Raw genomic sequence first — 20,937 nt, forward strand, 5'->3', positions numbered from 1 at the left:
GAAACGTAGAGTAAAAATAACCGGAGTACGTTGAGCAGACTAATCGATAATTAATCGATAATCTCTCAATTGTAAATTATTATCGATGATGAAGTGTGAGTGGAGTGGACTTTAATTATCAGCTAGCTTAAAGCCTTAAGTGATTGCCATGGTTCACCCTAATAACATCTCGATTAAACATTTCGATTTATTTGATTCGACACCGAATTAATAATTGAGCTCGTCTCACGTTCGTGCAGTGTTTATACGCATACGTAGCTGGCCGCTATCTGTTGAACATTGACCGGAAACTCCCGACTATTACCGATTTCATTAGTATACATTTTTTATTAAATCACTTAATTATTTACTAATTTTTTTACTTTTATTATAAATTTACTTTATTAATAAAATACAACTTTATTATTAACGACATTAGTTATTTATTAAAAATAAATTCAATAATATGTACATTTTTGCAAATATTTAAATATATTTACGTTTCCATAGTATAAGTTTCTATGGTATATTTATATTAAAATATGTTTATTACGTTTTTGTCACAGATTAATTAATGAGAGGAGTTAGCGAGATCATCGGGGTTAATGAGAATAGTTAGACTGCATATAAAAGTTATATATATATTAAAATGATTATAAGATAGTATTGTAATGTTAATAGTATAGCGATACAAAATTTATATATCGATGAGGTTTTATTCTACGTTTCATAATATTTTATATAATTTTCTTCTAAACTTATACTGATATTTAAATATTGATCATTCGATAGTTCATAAATATTATTTATCTGTTAATTATTTTATAACATTAATAGCATAGTATTAATAGCTTTACATCTATATATACGATCGAATAGAGCTGTTCTTGCCACATGTTTTAATTTTTTATGACAGTTACAGAAAATGACAATTTTTTACATCGTTTTGAGTACCGGTATCGATATTGCAGCTTTTTATGAGAATAAGGCATCCACAAAGGACAATGTTTGGTAAATATTTCTGCATTTTTAATGATCGAAGCATGCACGTAAGTACACGTTACAGACTAAATCGAACCGGAATTAAAGTGGTAAAGTTTGTTACATCAATTATGTCGCAATTACCATACATGTATAGATATATTTATTGCTAATGACAGTTTGTAGTTAAAATATCAAACGAATTATTCGCAAGTATATTTACAAAAACTTTCGTTATTACTTCTTTTTCCCACTGCACTGGAATATAGCTGTGCAGTAAAGTTAACTCAGCAGCTGTGTCAATTTTTTCCATTTTGGCTCGTTATCGCGATGAATAACATATCCCATCATGTACAGAAATGCAGTCATTAAGCATGACTCACATTGGACTTTGCATTTTTAATAGTTTCTTTGTTACATTATGTTGTTATTTACAATATTTTAATTTGTTGGGAAAAAAGGATTCTCTGCTACTAATACGATTACATACAAAATTTATTAACAACGAACGTTCACAGATGTGTAGATGCAGCGTGGGATCGTGTGGTGGCTGCTACCACATCTATATACATATATGCAGCGTTGTTAAGAATAGGGAGCTCGGTAAAGCTATTTCAGCGTCAGTCTTCCACCGCGATCTGCCGCGTGCTGAGCTTCCGATTGTTTCGATATATCCAGTTTCTTCATTTCCAATTTGTAGTGTACCTTTCCCACGAGTTACCTTGTCGCTTCGTTATCGCGTTCTTTCGCGTTATCTTAACTATCACGTGTTCACCAGTCTTCTGCAGCAAATCTGTCACTGTTTTCGATTACTTGTCACCCATGTTTACTCGTTCGCATCGTATTTTAATTGATTGGCTTACTGTGCCGCTTATCTAAACGGACACTCGTATTTAACACTTTAACACTTTCATTAATCTGCGAAGATGCTTTCAAATCGTGTATGAAAAATACGGGAAAATAACGCGGTTCTTCCGATTACACAATTCCATGAACAATAGCCGATTTTTCGAACGAATCGTTTGAAGATGTTATTATAAACTTTCTGACAAGACTTTAATGAGGTAAGTTACATTAATTATGAGAAAGGTATCTTTAATAGCGACACGAATAAAGCATAAATTCTCAGGAGTACGGATTAATCATGTTTACAAAAACGGAGTTGAAGGAAAATCACAGAAACAATGAAACGCACGATGCCTCGGTATCACTGTCACATTTGAAAAAAATGGCTCCCATTGACATCGACTTCAATGATTTAACTTACACGGTACCTTCTGGGAGAAAAGGTACGTTGCTATAAACAGGTATTACCTATTTTCTTACATTTTCATGCAACGAAAGCGATAAAGATACGTATCTATTAAAATTATTTACATCTCTGTCGAGATAATTATTTCGTTCATTCGTTTAATTAAATCGTATTTGTTTCGAAATTTATTTTACGCAAAAGGTTTCATAGTCCATTTTCGTTGCATTCCGTATAAAATACGAATGCGAATGATAGATAAAAGTGTACACGATATTCTGTCATGGATCTTTAATAGTACATTTACGCAAGAAAAATTAATAACAAATAAATTGCAGTTATGAACAAGCTCTAATTGCTAGAAATTTGTCTTTATCTTGAATCATTCCAAGTAAAGCTAATGCAACAGAAGTCGAAGAAATACTCATTTGCATGATTACAGATATCAAAAACGACGTTTAAAAAGTGACTTTGTTACATTATGTTATAATATAGGATTCGAAACGTAAAAATGTATAATCATCGTAATAGTTTTACGATCAGATTTTATGACTGAATTCTATAGACGCGATTATTGCGTGTCACGTCCATAATGGATTCGAATTCTTTAAAGCATTTCAAATTGATTTCACAGATAAGCTATTGAATATTTTCAAATAACAAGTAATTCTCCAAAGGAGTTGTTATACTTGTGAGATAAATCGCAATGTCACGAGATAGAGATAAAATTTGAACAAAGTGGTCTTCGGTCATTCGCACGACAATAAACGTCTGTTTCTGTCCTCCAGTTAGGTTTCCGATTAGAACTTTCTTCATTGTTTAACATAAGGAGAATGTTCGGATAAGGTTCAAAAGAAAGTCGCGTCGATGAATCGGTATTAAGACAAAGACCGGAATAAAAATGGAAGCGTTTCACCCTTTGCAGAAGAAGCAGAAACCGTAGATCAAGTTGGGCGAAGAAATTCGAGTTTTGCGTTTTACTGTACTGAAATCGACATTATTGTATCTGGGTCGATGCCTCAAGAATTACACCGATTATGTGTAATAAAAACATAATGCATGCAATAAATTATAAAACATAGATGCAGGATAATTGCATTCGAATGATACATAAAACGTTATGAAGGAAATATTAATGTTATTCCTACAATGTATAACTCGTTTCCACTAATGTGTTGTATAATTCCTATAATCATCGATGGTGCGCATCTATTTGATTAGGATTAACTACGTCCACTGGCTTACAATATATATCAAAATGTGAGATATATAGAGAATAATAATTAAAGTGGTACAATGAAACTAAATTGGCCAATATAATTATATTTCCATTTAAATAAACGTTAAGAATTTCGTTCGAAGTAATTATCCTTGTTATAAAATAGACGCGTTTGATAAATACACAGCCAAGTTACACGATAAACACGCATGTAAGAGTTACATTAGAATCGACAGTTTATGTAACACGAATTTTTCTAAAACGATGTAGTATCATTTGAATAAGATATTGATAACAGATTTACCAAGTGATCTATTTAACTTTCATGCATTAAGAGATGTCAGAGATATTAAACGTCTAGCATATGCAAATGATACGATTTCCGCGTGAAAAGGCGGCAAGATTATTCAAAGCCTACATACATAATACATATTCGAATATATGTTCGTAGTGTATTTTTACATTTATCATTGAACATAATCAAAATATTTAACAGTGCAAGTTTCATTTATCCGACATCGCGATATCATGTCATCTTCGATAATTTCCCATTGCGTTGCTAAAACGATATGACAGACGTTACAGCATAACAACACGAAGCAATACGCAATAAATTCCATTCGTATGTTGTAGGCACGAAGGTGATATTAAAGGGAATTTGCGGACAATTCAAGTCTGGAGAATTATCTGTGATATTGGGCCCGTCAGGCTCCGGAAAATCCACCTTGTTAAACATCCTCGCGGGATACAAGTAATGTTGCACATAACTAGATCGAAGTACACGTAGCGTAGAACGAATAGATTTAGCAAGTTAGCAAAACAGACAGACGTTGTATTTTTCCTACGTTGTTTATCGTTATCGTTGAGGAACTTCATTCGTGTGTTTCGAACGAAATCAAAAGCAAAGTTTGCCTAAAAGCACGAGAGTCGAGTCAAAGATCATTGACCCCGCGACCTAAGGCGAATAAGCGGAAGCTTCGTCTAAGTCGGAGTTTACACGAATCCTAACATCGACTCGATCGATAAACTAGACTTGCTCGCATACAGTATAGTACCATTGATAACCCTATTTTCTTCATTCTTCCCTTTCCTATTTGCCCCTTTAAAAATCCAAGTATTGCTTTCAGATCGACCGGTAACGTAACGGGACACATAAGTATCGATGGACAGACACAGTTTAAGAAAATGTCTTGTTACATCATGCAAGAAGACCATCTGCAACCGTGGCTCACGGTACAAGAGGCAATGCAATTTGCCGTGGACTTGAAACTCGGAAATGTATCACAGACCGCAAAATTGACCGCTGTAAGCCTCTTTACGTTTAAGACGATACAATATAGAAACGAAAATTGTCAGGCTTCCGGCATTTCAGCCCATCTCTTTTGTACGGTGTCCAAAAAGCGTGGGTTAAAGAAGCGTTTCTCCTCACAGTATGTGAAATTGCGTTCTTGGTAGGGAAGGAATGACCACACTGCTTCAATTTGTATTCTAGTCGCGCGCTCGACGATACTCTGTTATTGGAGAAACACAGAAACATTTTGACATACCGATGCTTCTTAAAAATTCATCAGAACTTACATTAAAATTACGCGCTATCGTTCCACTAGGTCAGTTACTAAATATTTACGTAATTTTAGATAGACGAAATTCTGAACATTTTGCGACTACGTCATGCGAGGAACACAACTACCGAAGGTCTATCGGGTGGCGAAAAGAAGAGACTTTCGATCGCTTTGGAACTTGTAAATAATCCTCCGATTATATTCCTCGACGAACCCACTACGTGAGTAATTACCTCTCGGGAAGAAACAGCGAAATATCGACGAATTTTGGAATTATGCTTTAATTTACTTTAGGGGACTAGATGAAATATCGGCTGCACAGTGCATCGAGCTTTTAAAATTTTTGGCGCGACTAGGAAGAACCGTGATCTGCTCTCTTCATACCCCGAGTGCCAGCATTTTCGCAAAATTCGATCACGTTTACGTTATTGCCGCTGGTCAGTGTTTATACAGAAGCACAGTACATAATCTGGTACCGTTTGTTTGTCAAGTTGGTATAGAATGTCCGAAACATTACAATCCTGCCGATTTTGGTAAGTAAAAAATATGTTCGTTGTAATTGTCAGACAAAATATGTATAATCACGTATGCTTGAATTATCGTTATACATTATCGTTATAGCGATAGAGATATCTGCAGGCGAATATGGTTCAGAGTGGATAAATCGAATGATAAACGCAGTTGACATACAGTTTCCTATCGTCGCTGTTTCTCGGTCAACGAGCTTCGAATTTCAATTAGAAAAGAACGTATCAAAAATATCCTGGCTCGAACAATTTGTCGTTCTATCGAGAAGAATGTTGTTACAGTTGTTTAGAAACAAGGTGAAAAATCTTGAATGAACAGACACGTTTCGTTATAAGAAATGATTCTAAAAGGAACGACTTAATGAATATGTAATGTTTTACAGAATTACTTGTACTTAAAGATAAGTTTACACGTATTTCTTGGCCTTGTCATAGGAGGTTTATTTTTAAATATGGGAAATGACGGATCGAAAACTTTGTTCAACTTCGGCTTCTGTTTTGCTTGCTTGATAGTCTTCCTTTATATACCTATGTTACCGATATTAATGAACTGTAAGAAAATATCAATTATACGTGGAGAGTCGATGATTCTTGAAGTACGTTCATTCGAGAAAAAATAGATCTTTATCTAATGAATAATTAACAAGTACTACTTTGAATCGTAGAATATTCAACTTCTCGTTCGAAATCATTCGAATTATATAAGACTCTCGATTATCCTTTATATTTTTTCAAGTTTCATTACTTTCCTCGTAACTCGAATGTATTTACTTAATTTTTCAATTATAGTCCCCATGGAAGTGAAGCTAATTAAACGAGAATATTTCAACATGTGGTACGACTTAAGCGCTTACTATTGTGCATTTACCGTAGTCAATATACCTGGACAGGTTAGAACATAAAAAAAGTTACATAACAGGGCTATTTTAGTACTACCTATATCAAACTAACGTTCTAATCAAGAAATCAATGTCGCAGGTGTTATTGGCAACGATATATTTATCAATGGTGTATGTGATCACAAATCAGCCTCTGGAGTTCTTTAGATGTGCAATGTTCTTCGGTACTTGTTTCGTGTGCGCGTTTATAGCGGAAAGTATGGCACTAGCTATAGCCAGCACATTGAATATCGTGGTACGTTTCGTAGTCGTTTTATATATTTTTATTCTATTAATCGAACTTTTTATCAATTTCTTCAAACTAGTCGATGGTTATGAATTAACATTTTGAAATTCAAAGCATCATCATTCGCTTAATGTACATTTTAGAACGGTACATTTGTTGGGCCTGCGATTTCTGTCCCCTTAATGTTGGTCTCCGTACAAGGAATGGGTGAAATGGAAGCTTTACCTATCTACCGCAAGTTGATAATGTATTTAAGCTATATTCGATATGGTTTAGAGTGTCTTATAACTGCTTTGTACGGTTACAATAGAGAAAAATTAGACTGCCCGTCAACGGAAATATTCTGCATGTTCGGAGGACCTCGACAAGTTTTACGATTAATGAGTAAGCCTCTTGAAAGTTCATATATCGAAGTTTACAAAATACCGCGTCTGTGCCTAAATGCAATGTTTGAATTCTCATTTCAGAAATGGAACATGTGATATTTTGGGTTGATTTTACCGTCTTGATAATTATTCTCATTTTCTTAAAGATTCTCACCTATTATTTACTTAGGCAGCGGCTTAAGCCGAATAAAATGTTCCAAACGCTTCATCTCGTTGGAGACTTAATAAAGAGTCACTTTAATTTCAACAATTGAAATCTAATCTCAACTTACAATAAGGACGTGCGAAATATTATTTTTGTAAGAGTAATCGATTTGTTACGATCGTTTGCTGGATGTGATAAGAGAACCAAATATTTTAATTTAAATAAGAGAGTTGAACAAATATTTTGCATTTGAATTATACATTTCTTATTAACACGGGAGAAAGTGCACCAATAATTTAAAAAATTACCGAGTACATCTTTTAATAACGCTATTATAAAAACAATAATTAAAAAAATGTAATGAAATAGTCAATTAAATATCTTGATTACCGAAAGAGTAATAAAGATTCTAATTAACAGTAATAAGTATGACTCAATAACTGAATAACTGAAAACCATTGGTAATAATTCAAATCTAAAAGTTACAACAATTACAAATGCAAGTGTATTATCCTATAACATCTTACTATACAGAAATATCGTATAATTCTTGCATTTATATTCATTTCGAATTATGAATGATTAAATTAAATCTACGATATTCGATTAAATTAGAATCTTTTAAACTTCAACTCAGCTATTATAGAGTATTAGTGGCGACGCCTAACCTTGAGAACTCAAACTACAATGGCATTAGAGTTGGATTATGTGTACGTTATGTTATACGTTAGAAGAAATATTAAACAACAAAGACTAATACGTTTAATCTAAAAAAAAATATTTATCTACGTCGATAAAATATTTATGTAGGTTATCAATGTTTATCAAATGTATATAAAATAATATTTAACAGATAAATCGGTATGAAAAGTAGTTACCTGAAGTAATTATAGTTACATAATGATATGTACCAGGTGTCCAAGCATTCAGGTATGAATTTTATTCGCGAAAGAAACATAAGGTTCTAACTAATCATAAAAATACCTGGAACAAAATTTTATATTCTTTCATAGAATAAAAAATCCTTTTTTCTTTCTAAATAAATCAGTTATACGCATCATACGTATCATAAAATAAATAGGTAAAGTAAACATTCTAATAAATAGGGAATTTAGTTGATAAAACTGGAAGGTTAGCACGATTAATCTTTATATTTTTCTCACTTTGCCGTGAAAAGAATTATATAGTAAACAATCTTAAATCAAATATATATGATTTAAGATTACATTTCTTATATTCTACCACTTTATCTATACCCGATGAAGATAATTGCTGATATATATATATATATATATAGATAAAAATGATTCAAATATTTTATCCCTCAGAATGTGTAAATGTTACGGACATAGTTGACCTGTATAAGGTAGAAATGGTAGAGAGACGTTCACAAACGAAAAATACAGCAGAACATTCTGCTTTATAGTCACTTCATAGCCACTGAATGTATACAAATTCAAATATTTTTATTCGCCAAGAACGTCACTACTTCGAACATGATCAAAATAATCGTTAACATTTTATTTTTCATTGTCGTCAATGCCTATAGGTGAGTAAACGTTCTTTGAATATTTGTTATTCTTAATCTATATCGTATAAAAAATTGTTTTCATAGTGATGAAAGCTACAGGAAGGGTACAACAGGATCGAACGACTTCGATGTTTTAATTTTCACTCAACACTGGCCTCAAACAGTTTGTTTTACGTGGAAAGAAAATTCACCATCGCATAAATGTTCGTTACCGAAAGAACACGATGAATGGACAATTCATGGTATTTGGCCTACCAAATACCATGAAATGGGTCCAGAATTTTGCAATAGAACGATGCCGTTCAATTCAACCGCATTGAAACCTTTGGAAGGAGAATTGCAAGAAAAATGGATAGACATAGAATTGGGAAGAACATCTTACTCTTTTTGGCAACACGAATGGGATAAACATGGTACTTGCGCGACAGTATTAGAACAGTTAAACACCGAAGTTAAATATTTTAGAAAAGGTCTCGATTTAATAACAACCTATGATATGAAAAACGTATTAGCAACGGTTAATATTATACCTGGACAAACGTATAAAGTGACGACTATTCTTAATGCCGTGGCACGAGTATTAGGTAAACAAGGAATGGTAACTTGCAAAAAAAATAAGGTATGAACAGGTTCATTTATCATATAATATTAATATTTACTAATCAAGAAATAGTAAATTAAATATAATATTATTTAAAAATTGTTTTAGAACACTAGAATGTCGTATATATTTGAGATACGAATTTGTTTTGATAAGAAGTTACAATTAATCGATTGTGTTGGAGTTCTCGACTACCCTACGGATTGTGGTAATTTTGAAGATGTAATATATCCAAGCAGTGTACCGCAACGATACAGTGTAGTACAAGTATAAGAGACGAGTAAGAAGGAAAAACGTGAAATATTTATTTCAATTAATAGCGTATACCTTTTGATGCTAATTGGAATTGCAGAATCGTCGAATCATGAATAATTATAAACTAGAAATGTCTATATAAAATAGTGCTGAAAGTTTGGTATATTAATTAAAAACAAGAAATGTTCACTCTCTGCTAGAATGAAACAAAAAAATTTTTCATTCTTTCTATCTCTATTATTTCTGGTTGGTGCAAAGTCAAACGTAATATACAAAGTCTCATGGATAATGTGAGAAAGAAGATACGTTATTTACGTTAGTTAGATGATTGGTGGAAGAGATGTAGTCCAACTTATATTTTCATCTTTGTTGATATAATTAGACAGACAGGACACATATCTTCTTTATTTGTCGGAATATCAGCCTGTGCCCCAATCACCATACTCGAACATCGTTTCAAAGTGACGCATAGTATCTGAATATTAATAAAATAGATATATTTTTCTTATCATGATAATAATAGAAATTAGCATTTCTAACAATATTACAGTATTCTCAAGTGTTCGACTTGAAAAAATAATAAAATAATACGAAATAATTATTTTTCTGTTTATTTATTCTTTTGGTACTTAATCATAGTAAAATTTTCGCACAATAAATAATGCAGCTAAATTTATTGAACTTTGTTCTTTTATAAATAGACTCAAGTATTAAAAACTAATTTTCTCATTAAAAGTATTTCGTAATAATCCTTATTTTCTCTCTTCAGCTTTCAATTATGGTATAAATCAAGTTAAAGAAAATATGTATAAGATTATGTTATATACTATAATATTTTCAAATTATAAATCATCATGTTTAGTAACATTTGTTCTATAGTCATAAATGAGTTAAAAATTTGAAACATACTTAATGGTATTTTGAAATGTATATTTTTCTTTTTATTTTTATTAATTACAAATAGAGAATGTTTTAATAGTAAGGGGATGTTTTAAAATGTTGCCTTCTTGTAAACAATTTGTAGAATATTTTAAAAGTCATATTACTGACATGTCATAAGAACTGATATTTATTAAAATCATTCCACTTTCTTCTGAACTATTAAAACCGCAGATGGTGTTAGGCCTAGAAACATAATCATAACAATTAAACTAAATTTTTATGCTTTTAAATATATGATTACAAACAGATCACAATTGCTGATGCAAACTAAAAGATTTATCATGCTAAATATTATGATAGTATCACAGTATACCTAAGGCATTTAGTGGAGCTTCATAATCATCTTCTGTGAAAATTTTCTTTGGAAAATTTGTCATTAAATTAAATGGACCAGGTTCATCTGTCCTATTAATTTCTATAAATAATCTAACAGCAGCCAGCTTTTCTTTACTTCCAAAATTTTGTGTTAATGTTTGTCCATCAGTAAGCCTAATCTAAAACATTAAATACTGCAATGTCATTTAAATATTAAAATTAAATGTACAAACATATAAATATGTTATTTATTACCTGTAATTTTGTATCATTATATTCTTTTCTATAAGTAGAGGATGAAGGTGCAGGAACAGATTCTATTGATACTTTTTCAATATTAGCTTTTGCTCGTCTAGCAGCTTTATCAGCTTCAATTTGTTCTCTAACCTTTTGACGTGCTAATTTTTCTTCTTCTTTCTCACGTTTCCTTTCTTCCAACAACTTTTTCATCTCTAACTCTTCCAATCTACAATTGAAATAGGTAAATAAACATACACTATATTTATTTTTACAAAGAAAAGGTCAAGGCAACTTACTTTCTTCTAGCTTGAGCCATCTCTTTTCCCGATTTTATTCTATTTTTTTCCCTTTCTTGTGCATCCTTCTTTTCTTGTTCTTCTCGTTCTTTATTTTTTTGTTTTAATTTTTCTGTTAGTATCCGTAATTGTTCTTTTTTTTCCTCTTCTGAAAGAGGTTTTTTTTCTTCTGTGCTCTCAGAGAACCTATCATGTCCAGACTTTGTTGCATGGAATTCAACTTCCAAATTAGATTTAAACAATTTTCCACAACTATTGGACAAAGAATTACATGCTGATTAAATGTTAAACAAAGAATTAGAATAAATACTGTATCAATATTGATCTGTATAAAACATTAATATATTTACATATCACATTTCATAGATTTAGCAACTTCAGTAGTAGACACTTGACCACTGGCATCGGCCGTGTTTTCTTGGTCTGGTGTTTGAACGATAGACGACGGTGCACTTTCAGCAATAGATGGTTCAGATGATGGTTCAGCATCATTTGAATGATCCAAGAGCCTAGAATAAAAATTAAGATCGTCATCGGACGATGAGAATGAAGTCACAGCCTTTCTCGTACCATTCCATTGCCGGAACAACTCCTTTATTTCCAGTAATTTCTAAAGCTTTTTCCCTATAACAAAATACATATTAAAAAATAAAGGTTATATTCCACAGTAATTAGAGAATCACTTAAGACTCTTACGCTCTAGATACGCTGAAGCCCATATCGACTAGCATATCTATATAATTCGACGACATTTCACTTTATATTTTCGAAACGTTTAACGAATGTTTTACACTGAAATAGTATTCGACAATCAAGCGATCAAAAACTTAACGTCACGTTCAACCGACGCGCTACCTATACCAATTTATACGTTGTAAAAGCTCACTGGTGGAATTACCTTACCGGAAGTCGTTTACGTCTGAATTTTGAAAATATAATTATGTTTAGAGATAAAAATTTTTCATTTGCGAAAATTCGAAAGAATGTTCTAAAGTATAGATATAATGTACAGGTTTAAAGTTACAAAGAAATATTGTAAAGTGAAGAGTAATGATGTTTTATTTTCACTCTAAATATTGTTTACAGTCAACAAAAACATTCAATACATCATAGTTATCATTTCTTTTCATAGTTCATAAAATATCACTAAGAATTTAATACAGAATCAGAAGGAACAAAACAAAATGAGTATAGTCATAAGAATTAATACTTAAATAATAAATTTTAAGCATAAAATCAAAAACTTATTTTTAGTAATTATGCAATATACTATTACATTAGCTAAATAAGGAATATTATTTAGTAATAAAATAGTAGATTGCTCTGTTAATTAATATGATTTTACAATGTATATTGATGGAATAATGATTGTAATTTGATAGGTTTCATAGATTACGTCGTTTTTGTTTTTTATAGCTCAAGAAACAAAGATGTAGCCCTAAAGTACTGTTAAGTTAGAAAGGTTATTCTAAAGATTATTAATATTCCTGGGATGCTTTGTCTCCCTTTCCAGATCCACCAGTACCAGTTTTCTTCGGCAAAAGCACTGCTTGAATGTTAGGCAGAACACCACCTTGAGCGATTGTTACACCCGAGAGCAATTTATTTAATTCTTCATCATTGCGAATGGCTAATTGTAAATGACGTGGGATTATCCTGGAATAAGAATAGAAGTGTATTTATTCAATAGATCTTTGTTTAAGGTCACTGGCTTAACCACACATACAATACACATACATGAATGTAAACTTTATCTGTCCTAGAAGTCACAGTATACAACCTATATTATTCCCTACCTAAAAGTATCTTATCAAATTGATAAGCAATATGTGCTACTAAACGAAACAATAATTGCAAAATAACAATTGTATTAAGTTTTTATGTCATATTACAGTAAACAATATATTTGAATATAACTGAAACTTAATAAACTGCGATTTTTGATAAAAATAGATTATATAAAGAAAACATTGTATATATAATCTAAATGGAAGAAATAAAACATTTCTATGATATAGACAAAAGAAAAGTACAAACAGGTGAATAAAGATAGAGATAGAATTAGAGAGAGTTAGAGAGAGAAAAAGCGCGCGAGAGAGAGAGGGAGAGGGAGGGGGAGGGAGAGAGAGAGAGAGAGTGAGAGAGAGAGAGAGAGAGAGGGAGAGAGGAAGGGCTTGCTTCACCAACCTCGTCTTCTTGTTGTCTCTTGCGGCGTTCCCGGCTAACTCGAGTACTTCAGCCGCCAAATATTCCATTACAGCGGCCAAATAAACAGGTGCTCCAGCTCCGACTCGTTCCGCATAATTTCCTTTTCTCAAAAGACGATGGATTCTTCCAACAGGGAACTGCAGCCCTGCCCTACTACTGCGGGTCTTCGCCTTTCCCTTAGCTTTTCCTGAAAGAATGCATATAAACGGTTCTCACATTTTCCGACAATCCACAGTTTCATACTTTAGTGAAGTAATTACGATACATACCACCTTTACCACGTCCAGACATTTTTTACAGTATTTTCTTAGAACCTTTCTTAAACACGAGCAACGGAAGCAGCTTCTCCTCCGAATACCAAACAGCGAATGAACCTCTACCCTGCTCGACGACGGTTATGCGTATGTACGTCAGATATTTTGGCGGCGACAGTTAGGTCGGCGCTCATTTGCGCGGGAACGTTATTTCCACCTCAACTATACTTGTGGCGCCCCCAGCATAACATTAAAATCCCTAGATGAAATTGTAAATTATTTCATAATATTATTTTTACAATTCGATAGATCATAATTGATGAGAATAATTATACATTAAATGAAAAGATATTATTTTTTTCTAACTTAAATAGTTTATTTAACGACTATTCGTTAATTTTGGTTTTCTAACATTTATTTTTTCTGTAGCATTCAACGTTATATTACGAATTAATTATACACTCTGCAGAAAATAAGCGCGAGTCAGTACATAGAGGGCAGCAACAATCGAAATAGTAACTAAACTCTGTAATTGCGTGAACGGTTAAAGACACAACTGTAAATTCAAATTTCATAAGTGTTATGAAAATTATGTACGTTACATCTTTTGTTATCTTCCTACAAGATGATACGGCTACAGGTAATTAATGATCGCCGATGGAGAAAATTTTTACCAATCGCGTGGAAAAGGTGAGAATAAAAATACTCAAAGAAGTTCATATTTTCAACAATTTACTCCTAGGCTCTTGTTTTGGCCAGATCAGAGACCAACAAATATTTTGTGGTCTTATTTTGTTATACAATACATAAAAATAATGATATTTACAAATGTAGGATAACGTTAGGCACTCAATGAACAAAACGGTGAAATTATAAATGGATTTCGTATTATACATACTGGAGGTATTACGATGAATAGTTGAACGATACACTCAGAGAGCAGAGTGAGATACAAGTACTAGGATATTAAAATTAACATAGTATAGCGCTGATTTAGTTGAACGAAATGACAAAAGAGAAAATAAAAGAAAAAGAAAATGAAAAAAAAGAAAAAAAAAAGAAACAAAATTTTTGCAACAAAACGAATTTTATTCGCTTTTTAATTTTGTTTTTCAATCCGATTACTGTTCGAACGTGGAATGTTGGAGTTCGGGTAACAAGCATGTTTTTATGTGGAATGTGCTAGCGCGCGATGTCTCACGTTTTAAATTAAGACAAGTTAAATTAAGTCACTTTACCTACGTAAGTACCTCACTGCTGTTGTTACATTAATTTCTCTTGTATTCACTGGCCTTTGCGTTCATTATTGTGAACAGTGGACATCGAAAGGAAAGATCGGTCACTATTCTGATTTCTTGGAATCAGACGTGATTTTCCTGTATTCTACGAATGTCCGTAGACTAGAGTTGCTTCTATCTCGAAACGTGTTTTAAGTTAAAAGTAATCGTTACAGCTTCTACAGTTTCGACCTTTTTTTGTATCCGGATTTATTGTAATGGCAGTGGTAATGGTAGTCTGTGGTTCGTAGTTCGAATATGTTTTAAAATTTTTTCGTTAACACAGAGCCCACATACACTTTCCCCATTTACGGCGCAAAATAAAAATAAAAAAAAAAGTCACAGTCTATATATTGGAGTAACTTTTCGATTATCATTGAACCGATTCGATAAACGTCGCAATTAATTGTCCCCTCTCTTTTACACCAGGTAATATTAATGATCGACTCATATACAAATTGTGACATATCATATTGTTTCAAGTTATTATCTGACATAGAGTCCACATTACGCAGAATAAAATAAGTTATACGATTTGTCTATTTTTCATTAAAATATTATGATACAAATTACAATTATTTATAGTTTAGGGTCTAAGAGCCGTTAGTTGAAACTATAAAATCTTTATTAACCACTTCAGTCGTTCAGCTGCGAAGTGTATTAGTAGGGATAATTTTGTTTTATACAATCGTTCTTACACTGCGTTCTCATACGGTGTGTTGATATGACGATCATCATTTATGAAATATAAAGGTGTGCCTCACGACCATCATAAATGTCGCTTTGATTGCTGCTATTGGAGTTTTGTCTGTAATTCTGTATATAACAACGTCGCGTGGTATGTTTAGTCGCAAAACAATACGAAAGACTCTGCTGTACATTTGGTCAATAAAACATTCCACCGAATCATTCTCGCCTGTTTAAATGTACTGTAAGATTTTATATTTGGTACTGTACGCTAACGACCCTTAACCCTTCGATAATATCACAGATGAATGAGTTTCCGTGTTGTGCGTTACGCATCGCTACCTAAGGTTCCTAACAAGTGCGTTAATCCTTTCAATCTTTTCACTCAGCATTCGCCTCTCCGAATCAAGAGCCGTTCTCGCGGACAAGAGTTCGTATATCCTTCGCTCTAGATGGATAGTTTCGGACCGTAAGTTGTTCGACTGTGCCACCAATTTTGATGTTTCGCTCGTCAAAATTTTCTTTTCCAATGCTTTCTCTGAAAAAAAACAAAAAAGACGGGAAACGAAATGAAAATGAATCGATCTGTAACGGGTAAAGTTCATCTGAATCGCTGTCCAGAGGACAGACATGTTCCAAGATATCTCGTACCTTTGGAATATTCGCTATAAGCGAGCATGATGTCCTCAATGCCGGTCCATTTAGGCCTTTCTTTCTTCCCAACGATGTGATCATCTGCGTTTTCATCCATGATCTTGATATCTACGATCTGGCAATGTTGCTTCATCCCATTCTCACCGGGCATGGGTAAAGCGGGATAACCCATCGAGACGATGTTCGGAACCAAAGGTGGTAGAGGCGGTGGTCGTTCTGGAACCTGTTTCACTTTCACTCTGTCTAGAAGCCTCATCTTTTGCGGTGGTTTAGGTAACGTAGGTGGATTCTTCGAATACGCCTTGGCAATTCTCTCGCAGTACGCAGTCACGGAATTCGAACATCTCCGTTTCTTACGATCTTGCAGAACGTATTGCCACGTTACTTCTGCCTCTGTAATTTCAATAAAAAGTAACCAGTCGATTATAAACCAGTCGATTTGATCGACAGCGGCAGCTCTGGATGGCCGATACAGCGAGGCAATATACAGGCTGGATAGCGGATGGCAAAAGAAAATTTTACGATACTTGCCATCTCTTCTGTTCGGGGGCATTATATCGAGGCCTATGGTCTTGAGAAAACCAACTTTCGGCTCGAAATCTGGCGTGTGAAGCAATACGTCCGGATGTTCCTGCGGTATGGGTAATACGGATTCGACTATTTGTTCCAACTCCAAAGGTACTTCCGGCGGATCTGGATTTAACCTGAACCTCTTCTCCACTTTACAAAGCTCTATTTCTACACGGTGAAAAGAGACGGGAGATTCATAAAGCGTTAACGCGTTGGCCAAAGATGGCGTGAAGAAGGTGGAGAAACAAAAAGAAAAAAAAAAAAAGAAAAAAGAAAAAAAAGGAAAGAAAAGAGAAAAAAAATTAGAAGGAAGCGTAACGATGTTCTTACCGTTCCTCATACTTAAAGTAGTTAGACCGAACATAGCGAGGAATGCGAGCTTCTTCTCGGAATACTGTAACTTGGCCGGTGGACCTTTGATAATCCAGAGATCCATATCCTTGGTTTCTTCGTCGCCTTCCGAATCGGAACTACACCCGAGACCCGTATTCCTTTCCCGTTTCCTTTTCCTTCTCCTCTCGGCTAGATCCAACGAGGATGTTAACTCTTTCGGCTTCTCAGGTACAAGGAAAGACTTTTCGCTCGTAACATCCTGTTTGACTAGAGCCTTGCTCAGGTCAGGCACATTTAACACCGCTGGTTCGCACTTCACGGAAATCTCAGTCAAATTATTGCACTTGTCGGTGAAACAAAATGCGGTTTTCAGCTCGTTCGAGAAATTTAACAGTTTCTCTTGATATTTTGGTATCTGCAGGAGAACGTTGGATACGTTCTGACAGGTACGCAAAACTTCCTCAGACTTGATGCTCTGCATCAGCTGAGTCGTATCTATAGGCTTCTGTGCGATGTCGTTTATGCTGAACTTAAAATTGGGTTGAAACGATAATGTGGACAAAACGTTGTTCTGATCGTTCTGTATCTTAGACTCTACTTCAGGTTTAATCTCCTTCTCGGCGAGATTAAAGTTCATAGGTTGAAAAGCGGGAGGACCCTTTCCTTGTTGCTGCTGTTGTTGCTGCTGCTGCTGCTGTTGTTGTTGTTGTTGTTGTTCGTACGTCACGTGGGGAGTCAACGGCTTGTCTTGATGCGAATTCTTTGCCAAATGATTCTGATTCGTCGTTGACTGTTTCGCGTGTTTCTCGATCTTCTCGTTGTACGAATTTACTTTACTCTCCTTCGTCGGTGTATCCGCGTTGTTTTTCTGATGCGAATTCGCGTGATTCGCCATCTTGGTCCCATTGGCTGGGCCAAGATTGTTTCCGTTATAATTTGCATTTGCCACCGTTTTCTCGCCGGAAACGCAGTTGACGAGGTTCGGCGTGGTCGACGGCGGCGACGACGATGCCGACGACGAGGACGAGGACGAGGACGAGGACGAGGAGGAGATTTCGTTTCGTTGGCCCGTTGTCGGGGTGACCGTTTGACTGTTCTCGTTGCCGTGATGCATGCTCTGCTGCTTGGTGGAATTCGAACTGGTCACGGCTGTCACGCTGTTACTCGTGCTACCACCGCTACTGGTGGTTAGCGCCTGTACGTTGACCTTGGTTTGCGAGTGATGCTGATGCGGAGACGAAGACGAGAAATGCGGTGGTTTGTACAAACTAGCTACATGCGAGACGGGTATGTGAGGATGATGAAATTGTTGAGGTGGATAGGGAATCGGATGGGAGAGGGATTGCTGAAGATTCGTGTTCTTCGCGTTATCCGGAACGGAATTGTCGACTATCATCTGTCCGGCGATGGTTTGCGACGTAGTGGTGGTCGCGGTGGATTTTATCGGCGATTCCGGATAAGCGAGTTGATTCGCTATACTATGATTATGACTGTTCACGATAGGTCTTTGTTGAGGTTTCGACGAGGAACGAAAGGAATCCTCGAACGGTCTAACGAAAGCCGGTTGCGAGGTGGCCAACGAGGTGCTGCTCGTGGTGGTAACCGTGGTGACGGTGGTACTACTGGTGCTCGTGCTCGAAACGTTCGCCGTCGTACTGGTCGCGCTCGTTCCGGTATCTTTGCTTCTCGAGCTATGAATACCGTGAGACGACAACGGTGGCGATTTGTGAGTCAACAAAGTGGTCATATGATTGACGCTATTCATAGTCGAGGGAACCGCGTTAGCTGTCGTTAGAGTGTGTGTTCCGTGCGTTGTCATAGTGCCGCTGCTAGACAAGCTACTGCTCGTCGTTGTACCGATCGCGCTATTGCTGCGCGGTTGATGTTGCGATTGTTGCGACGGTGCCGATGGTGGTGGTAGCGGCTGTGCTTGCGGCGTCTGTTGCACTTGTTGTTGTTGCTGCTGCTGCTGCTGCTGCTGTTGTTGCTGTTGCTGATGGTATATAGAAGTTGTAACCGTAGTTGTCGCGCTGCTAATTATCGTAGCTGTATGCTGACTAGAATGAATGGTAGTCGAGGATACGGGGGGTAAATGGAGAGAAGGTATAGAAATGATAGGCGCCAAAGGCATGCTTAGCGCGGAAGGTGGCGGCGGCGGCGGCGGTGGCGGTCCTATTACCGCTGGTGTCAAGGATGACATAGAGGGTATAGAGGGGATGGGCGGAGGGCCGCCGATAGGCGCTGAGCTTATAGCTGGCGGAGGTCCAAGGTTTAGAGGGGGCAAAGTAGAAGCCAGAGGAGGCGGCATAGCCGCGGAACTGACGGAACAGATAGTAGCCGAACCCAAGGTCGGTGGTCCAATGGGAGCCGTTGGATTGGGGAATGTTGGCAAACGAGAGTGGTAGATGTTGGCTGTTGCTGTTGGATCCGACGACGGTGGTTGCGGTGGTGGTGGTGCTGCTGTTGGCGGAGGTGGTGGAGCGGAAGACTGTTCTTCTTTTCTCGACTGATGATGACTGTTACTGACAGATCCAACGTTACCATTACCGTTGTTGGCGTTGCCGGTGTTGCTGTTGTTATTACCACTGCCACTACTGCTCCCGCTCGGCCGATCTCTGTTCTCGCGTTCTCGTTCCCGGTCGCTATGCATCTGAGCCGCTATGGTCGGCTTCCTAGCTGGAACAAATCCCGAACACAGTGCTTGGTAATCTTCCACTGATCTACTGCTGTGTGGACTTAGTATTTAGTAGAGAGTACACGGGTCGTTTACGGCGATACACGGACAGAGAGTGTCGTTGATTCGACGCGACGAAACGTTTTCGCGACGCATTCAACTCTTTCCTTTTCATCTTCGCATCGGTGTCTATGTACGTGTGTGTGTGTGTGTGTGCGCGCGTGAGTGCGCGTGTGTCTTTCTACCAACGGATTTGTTCGCGAGGAGAAGCGTTCTTCGAAAGTGGTATCATGTTCTCGTTTCGCTCTAAAGCGGTACTTTCCCATACATCCCATACAGCTGTTTTTTCCATCCAAGTACAATTACGATGGCAGCATCTTTCGAGGAATCGAACATACGTATATCCTGCGAACGAGCTAGCGCGTGGTTCGGTACGAAGGTGACAGGTCGCTAGGAACAGCAGGGAAGAATCGTCGGAGACGACGATTGTGTTCGTCTGTTTCAACTTACCTGCGCGATCCATAGGTCTCTGTCGTTATCAGCAATAGCTTGATATATTCAACTCGAAGTATTGGGGATGATTGCCAATAGAACTTCAATAAAAATCGGATAACGCACGGTATCGAGTAAAAAGAAACGTTTCGGTCGCTATTGGGACGCTCGCGGACAACGCTGTATTTGTATCGTACAGAGCGTAGGAAATTGCTATTTGCCATTTTAAGCTATCGAGATCGTTGAATCTTCCCCAAAACTGTTTCAGAAAATGAATCGAGGGTCAAGAATTCCAAGTCAATCAGAATTTTGATCACGTTTTTTTGCAATGTTTATTTTCAATTATAGTCCAAATATACATGTTTACATAATAAATTATATAAAAACGGTATAATTTTGATAAAAGAACATGTGTGACAAAGTTATATACATCGG

General features: G+C 35.9%; 5 protein-coding genes across 8 annotated transcripts in view; 2 read left to right on the forward strand and 3 right to left on the reverse strand.

Moving 5' to 3' along the window:
- Positions 1–1,418: 1,418 nt before the first annotated feature.
- On the forward strand, positions 1,419–7,373 carry LOC108550783 (ATP-binding cassette sub-family G member 1). Of its 2 annotated transcripts, XM_017904643.1 has the most exons (12): positions 1,419–2,024; positions 2,090–2,249; positions 4,062–4,179; positions 4,556–4,733; positions 5,066–5,211; positions 5,285–5,523; positions 5,612–5,814; positions 5,901–6,069; positions 6,307–6,407; positions 6,496–6,651; positions 6,786–7,026; positions 7,110–7,373. In XM_017904643.1, the coding sequence occupies exons 2-12, from the start codon at positions 2,105–2,107 to the stop codon at positions 7,280–7,282; spliced, it is 1,869 nt and encodes a 622-aa protein (XP_017760132.1). In that variant the 5' UTR covers positions 1,419–2,024; positions 2,090–2,104; the 3' UTR covers positions 7,283–7,373. The 2 variants fall into 2 exon arrangements, with proteins under 2 accessions (XP_017760132.1, XP_017760131.1); XM_017904642.1 differs by lacking the exons at positions 5,612–5,814; positions 5,901–6,069.
- A 642-nt stretch (positions 7,374–8,015) lies between these two features.
- Positions 8,016–10,063, forward strand: LOC108550784 (ribonuclease Oy). Of its 2 annotated transcripts, none has more exons than XM_017904645.1 (4): positions 8,016–8,103; positions 8,502–8,722; positions 8,789–9,323; positions 9,414–10,063. In XM_017904645.1, exons 2-4 carry the CDS (start codon positions 8,670–8,672, stop codon positions 9,576–9,578), a joined length of 753 nt encoding a protein of 250 aa, XP_017760134.1. In that variant the 5' UTR covers positions 8,016–8,103; positions 8,502–8,669; the 3' UTR covers positions 9,579–10,063. The 2 variants fall into 2 exon arrangements, with proteins under 2 accessions (XP_017760134.1, XP_017760133.1); XM_017904644.1 differs by lacking the exon at positions 8,016–8,103 and adding an exon at positions 8,190–8,254.
- A 485-nt stretch (positions 10,064–10,548) lies between these two features.
- LOC108550758 (UBX domain-containing protein 1) lies at positions 10,549–12,174 on the reverse strand. Its single transcript, XM_017904597.1, has 7 exons — positions 12,050–12,174; positions 11,924–11,977; positions 11,704–11,862; positions 11,354–11,605; positions 11,073–11,283; positions 10,816–10,996; positions 10,549–10,685 (listed from the first exon to the last, which is right to left on the reverse strand). The coding sequence occupies exons 1-7, from the start codon at positions 12,103–12,105 to the stop codon at positions 10,639–10,641; spliced, it is 960 nt and encodes a 319-aa protein (XP_017760086.1). The 5' UTR covers positions 12,106–12,174; the 3' UTR covers positions 10,549–10,638.
- A 501-nt stretch (positions 12,175–12,675) lies between these two features.
- Positions 12,676–13,985, reverse strand: LOC108550750 (histone H2A). The gene is made up of 3 exons (XM_017904586.1): positions 13,831–13,985; positions 13,541–13,748; positions 12,676–13,009 (listed from the first exon to the last, which is right to left on the reverse strand). Exons 1-3 carry the CDS (start codon positions 13,850–13,852, stop codon positions 12,832–12,834), a joined length of 408 nt encoding a protein of 135 aa, XP_017760075.1. The 5' UTR covers positions 13,853–13,985; the 3' UTR covers positions 12,676–12,831.
- Positions 13,986–14,894: 909 nt separating this feature from the next.
- px (MAP7 domain-containing protein plexus) overlaps positions 14,895–20,937 on the reverse strand; it is a 57,034-nt gene continuing 50,991 nt past the window's right edge. For both annotated transcript variants that reach the window (XM_017904619.1, XM_017904618.1), the window contains exons 12-15: positions 17,334–20,012; positions 16,965–17,171; positions 16,431–16,826; positions 14,895–16,317 (exon numbers count right to left, since the gene is read on the reverse strand). In XM_017904619.1, coding sequence (XP_017760108.1) covers positions 16,118–16,317; positions 16,431–16,826; positions 16,965–17,171; positions 17,334–20,012 — 3,482 coding nt within the window. In that variant the 3' untranslated portion in view covers positions 14,895–16,117. The remainder of the gene's footprint in view (positions 16,318–16,430; positions 16,827–16,964; positions 17,172–17,333; positions 20,013–20,937) is intronic.

This window comes from Eufriesea mexicana, unplaced genomic scaffold (genome assembly GCF_001483705.2).
Source record: "Eufriesea mexicana isolate 0111107269 unplaced genomic scaffold, ASM148370v2 scaffold2928, whole genome shotgun sequence".
NCBI lineage: Eukaryota > Metazoa > Arthropoda > Insecta > Hymenoptera > Apidae > Eufriesea > Eufriesea mexicana.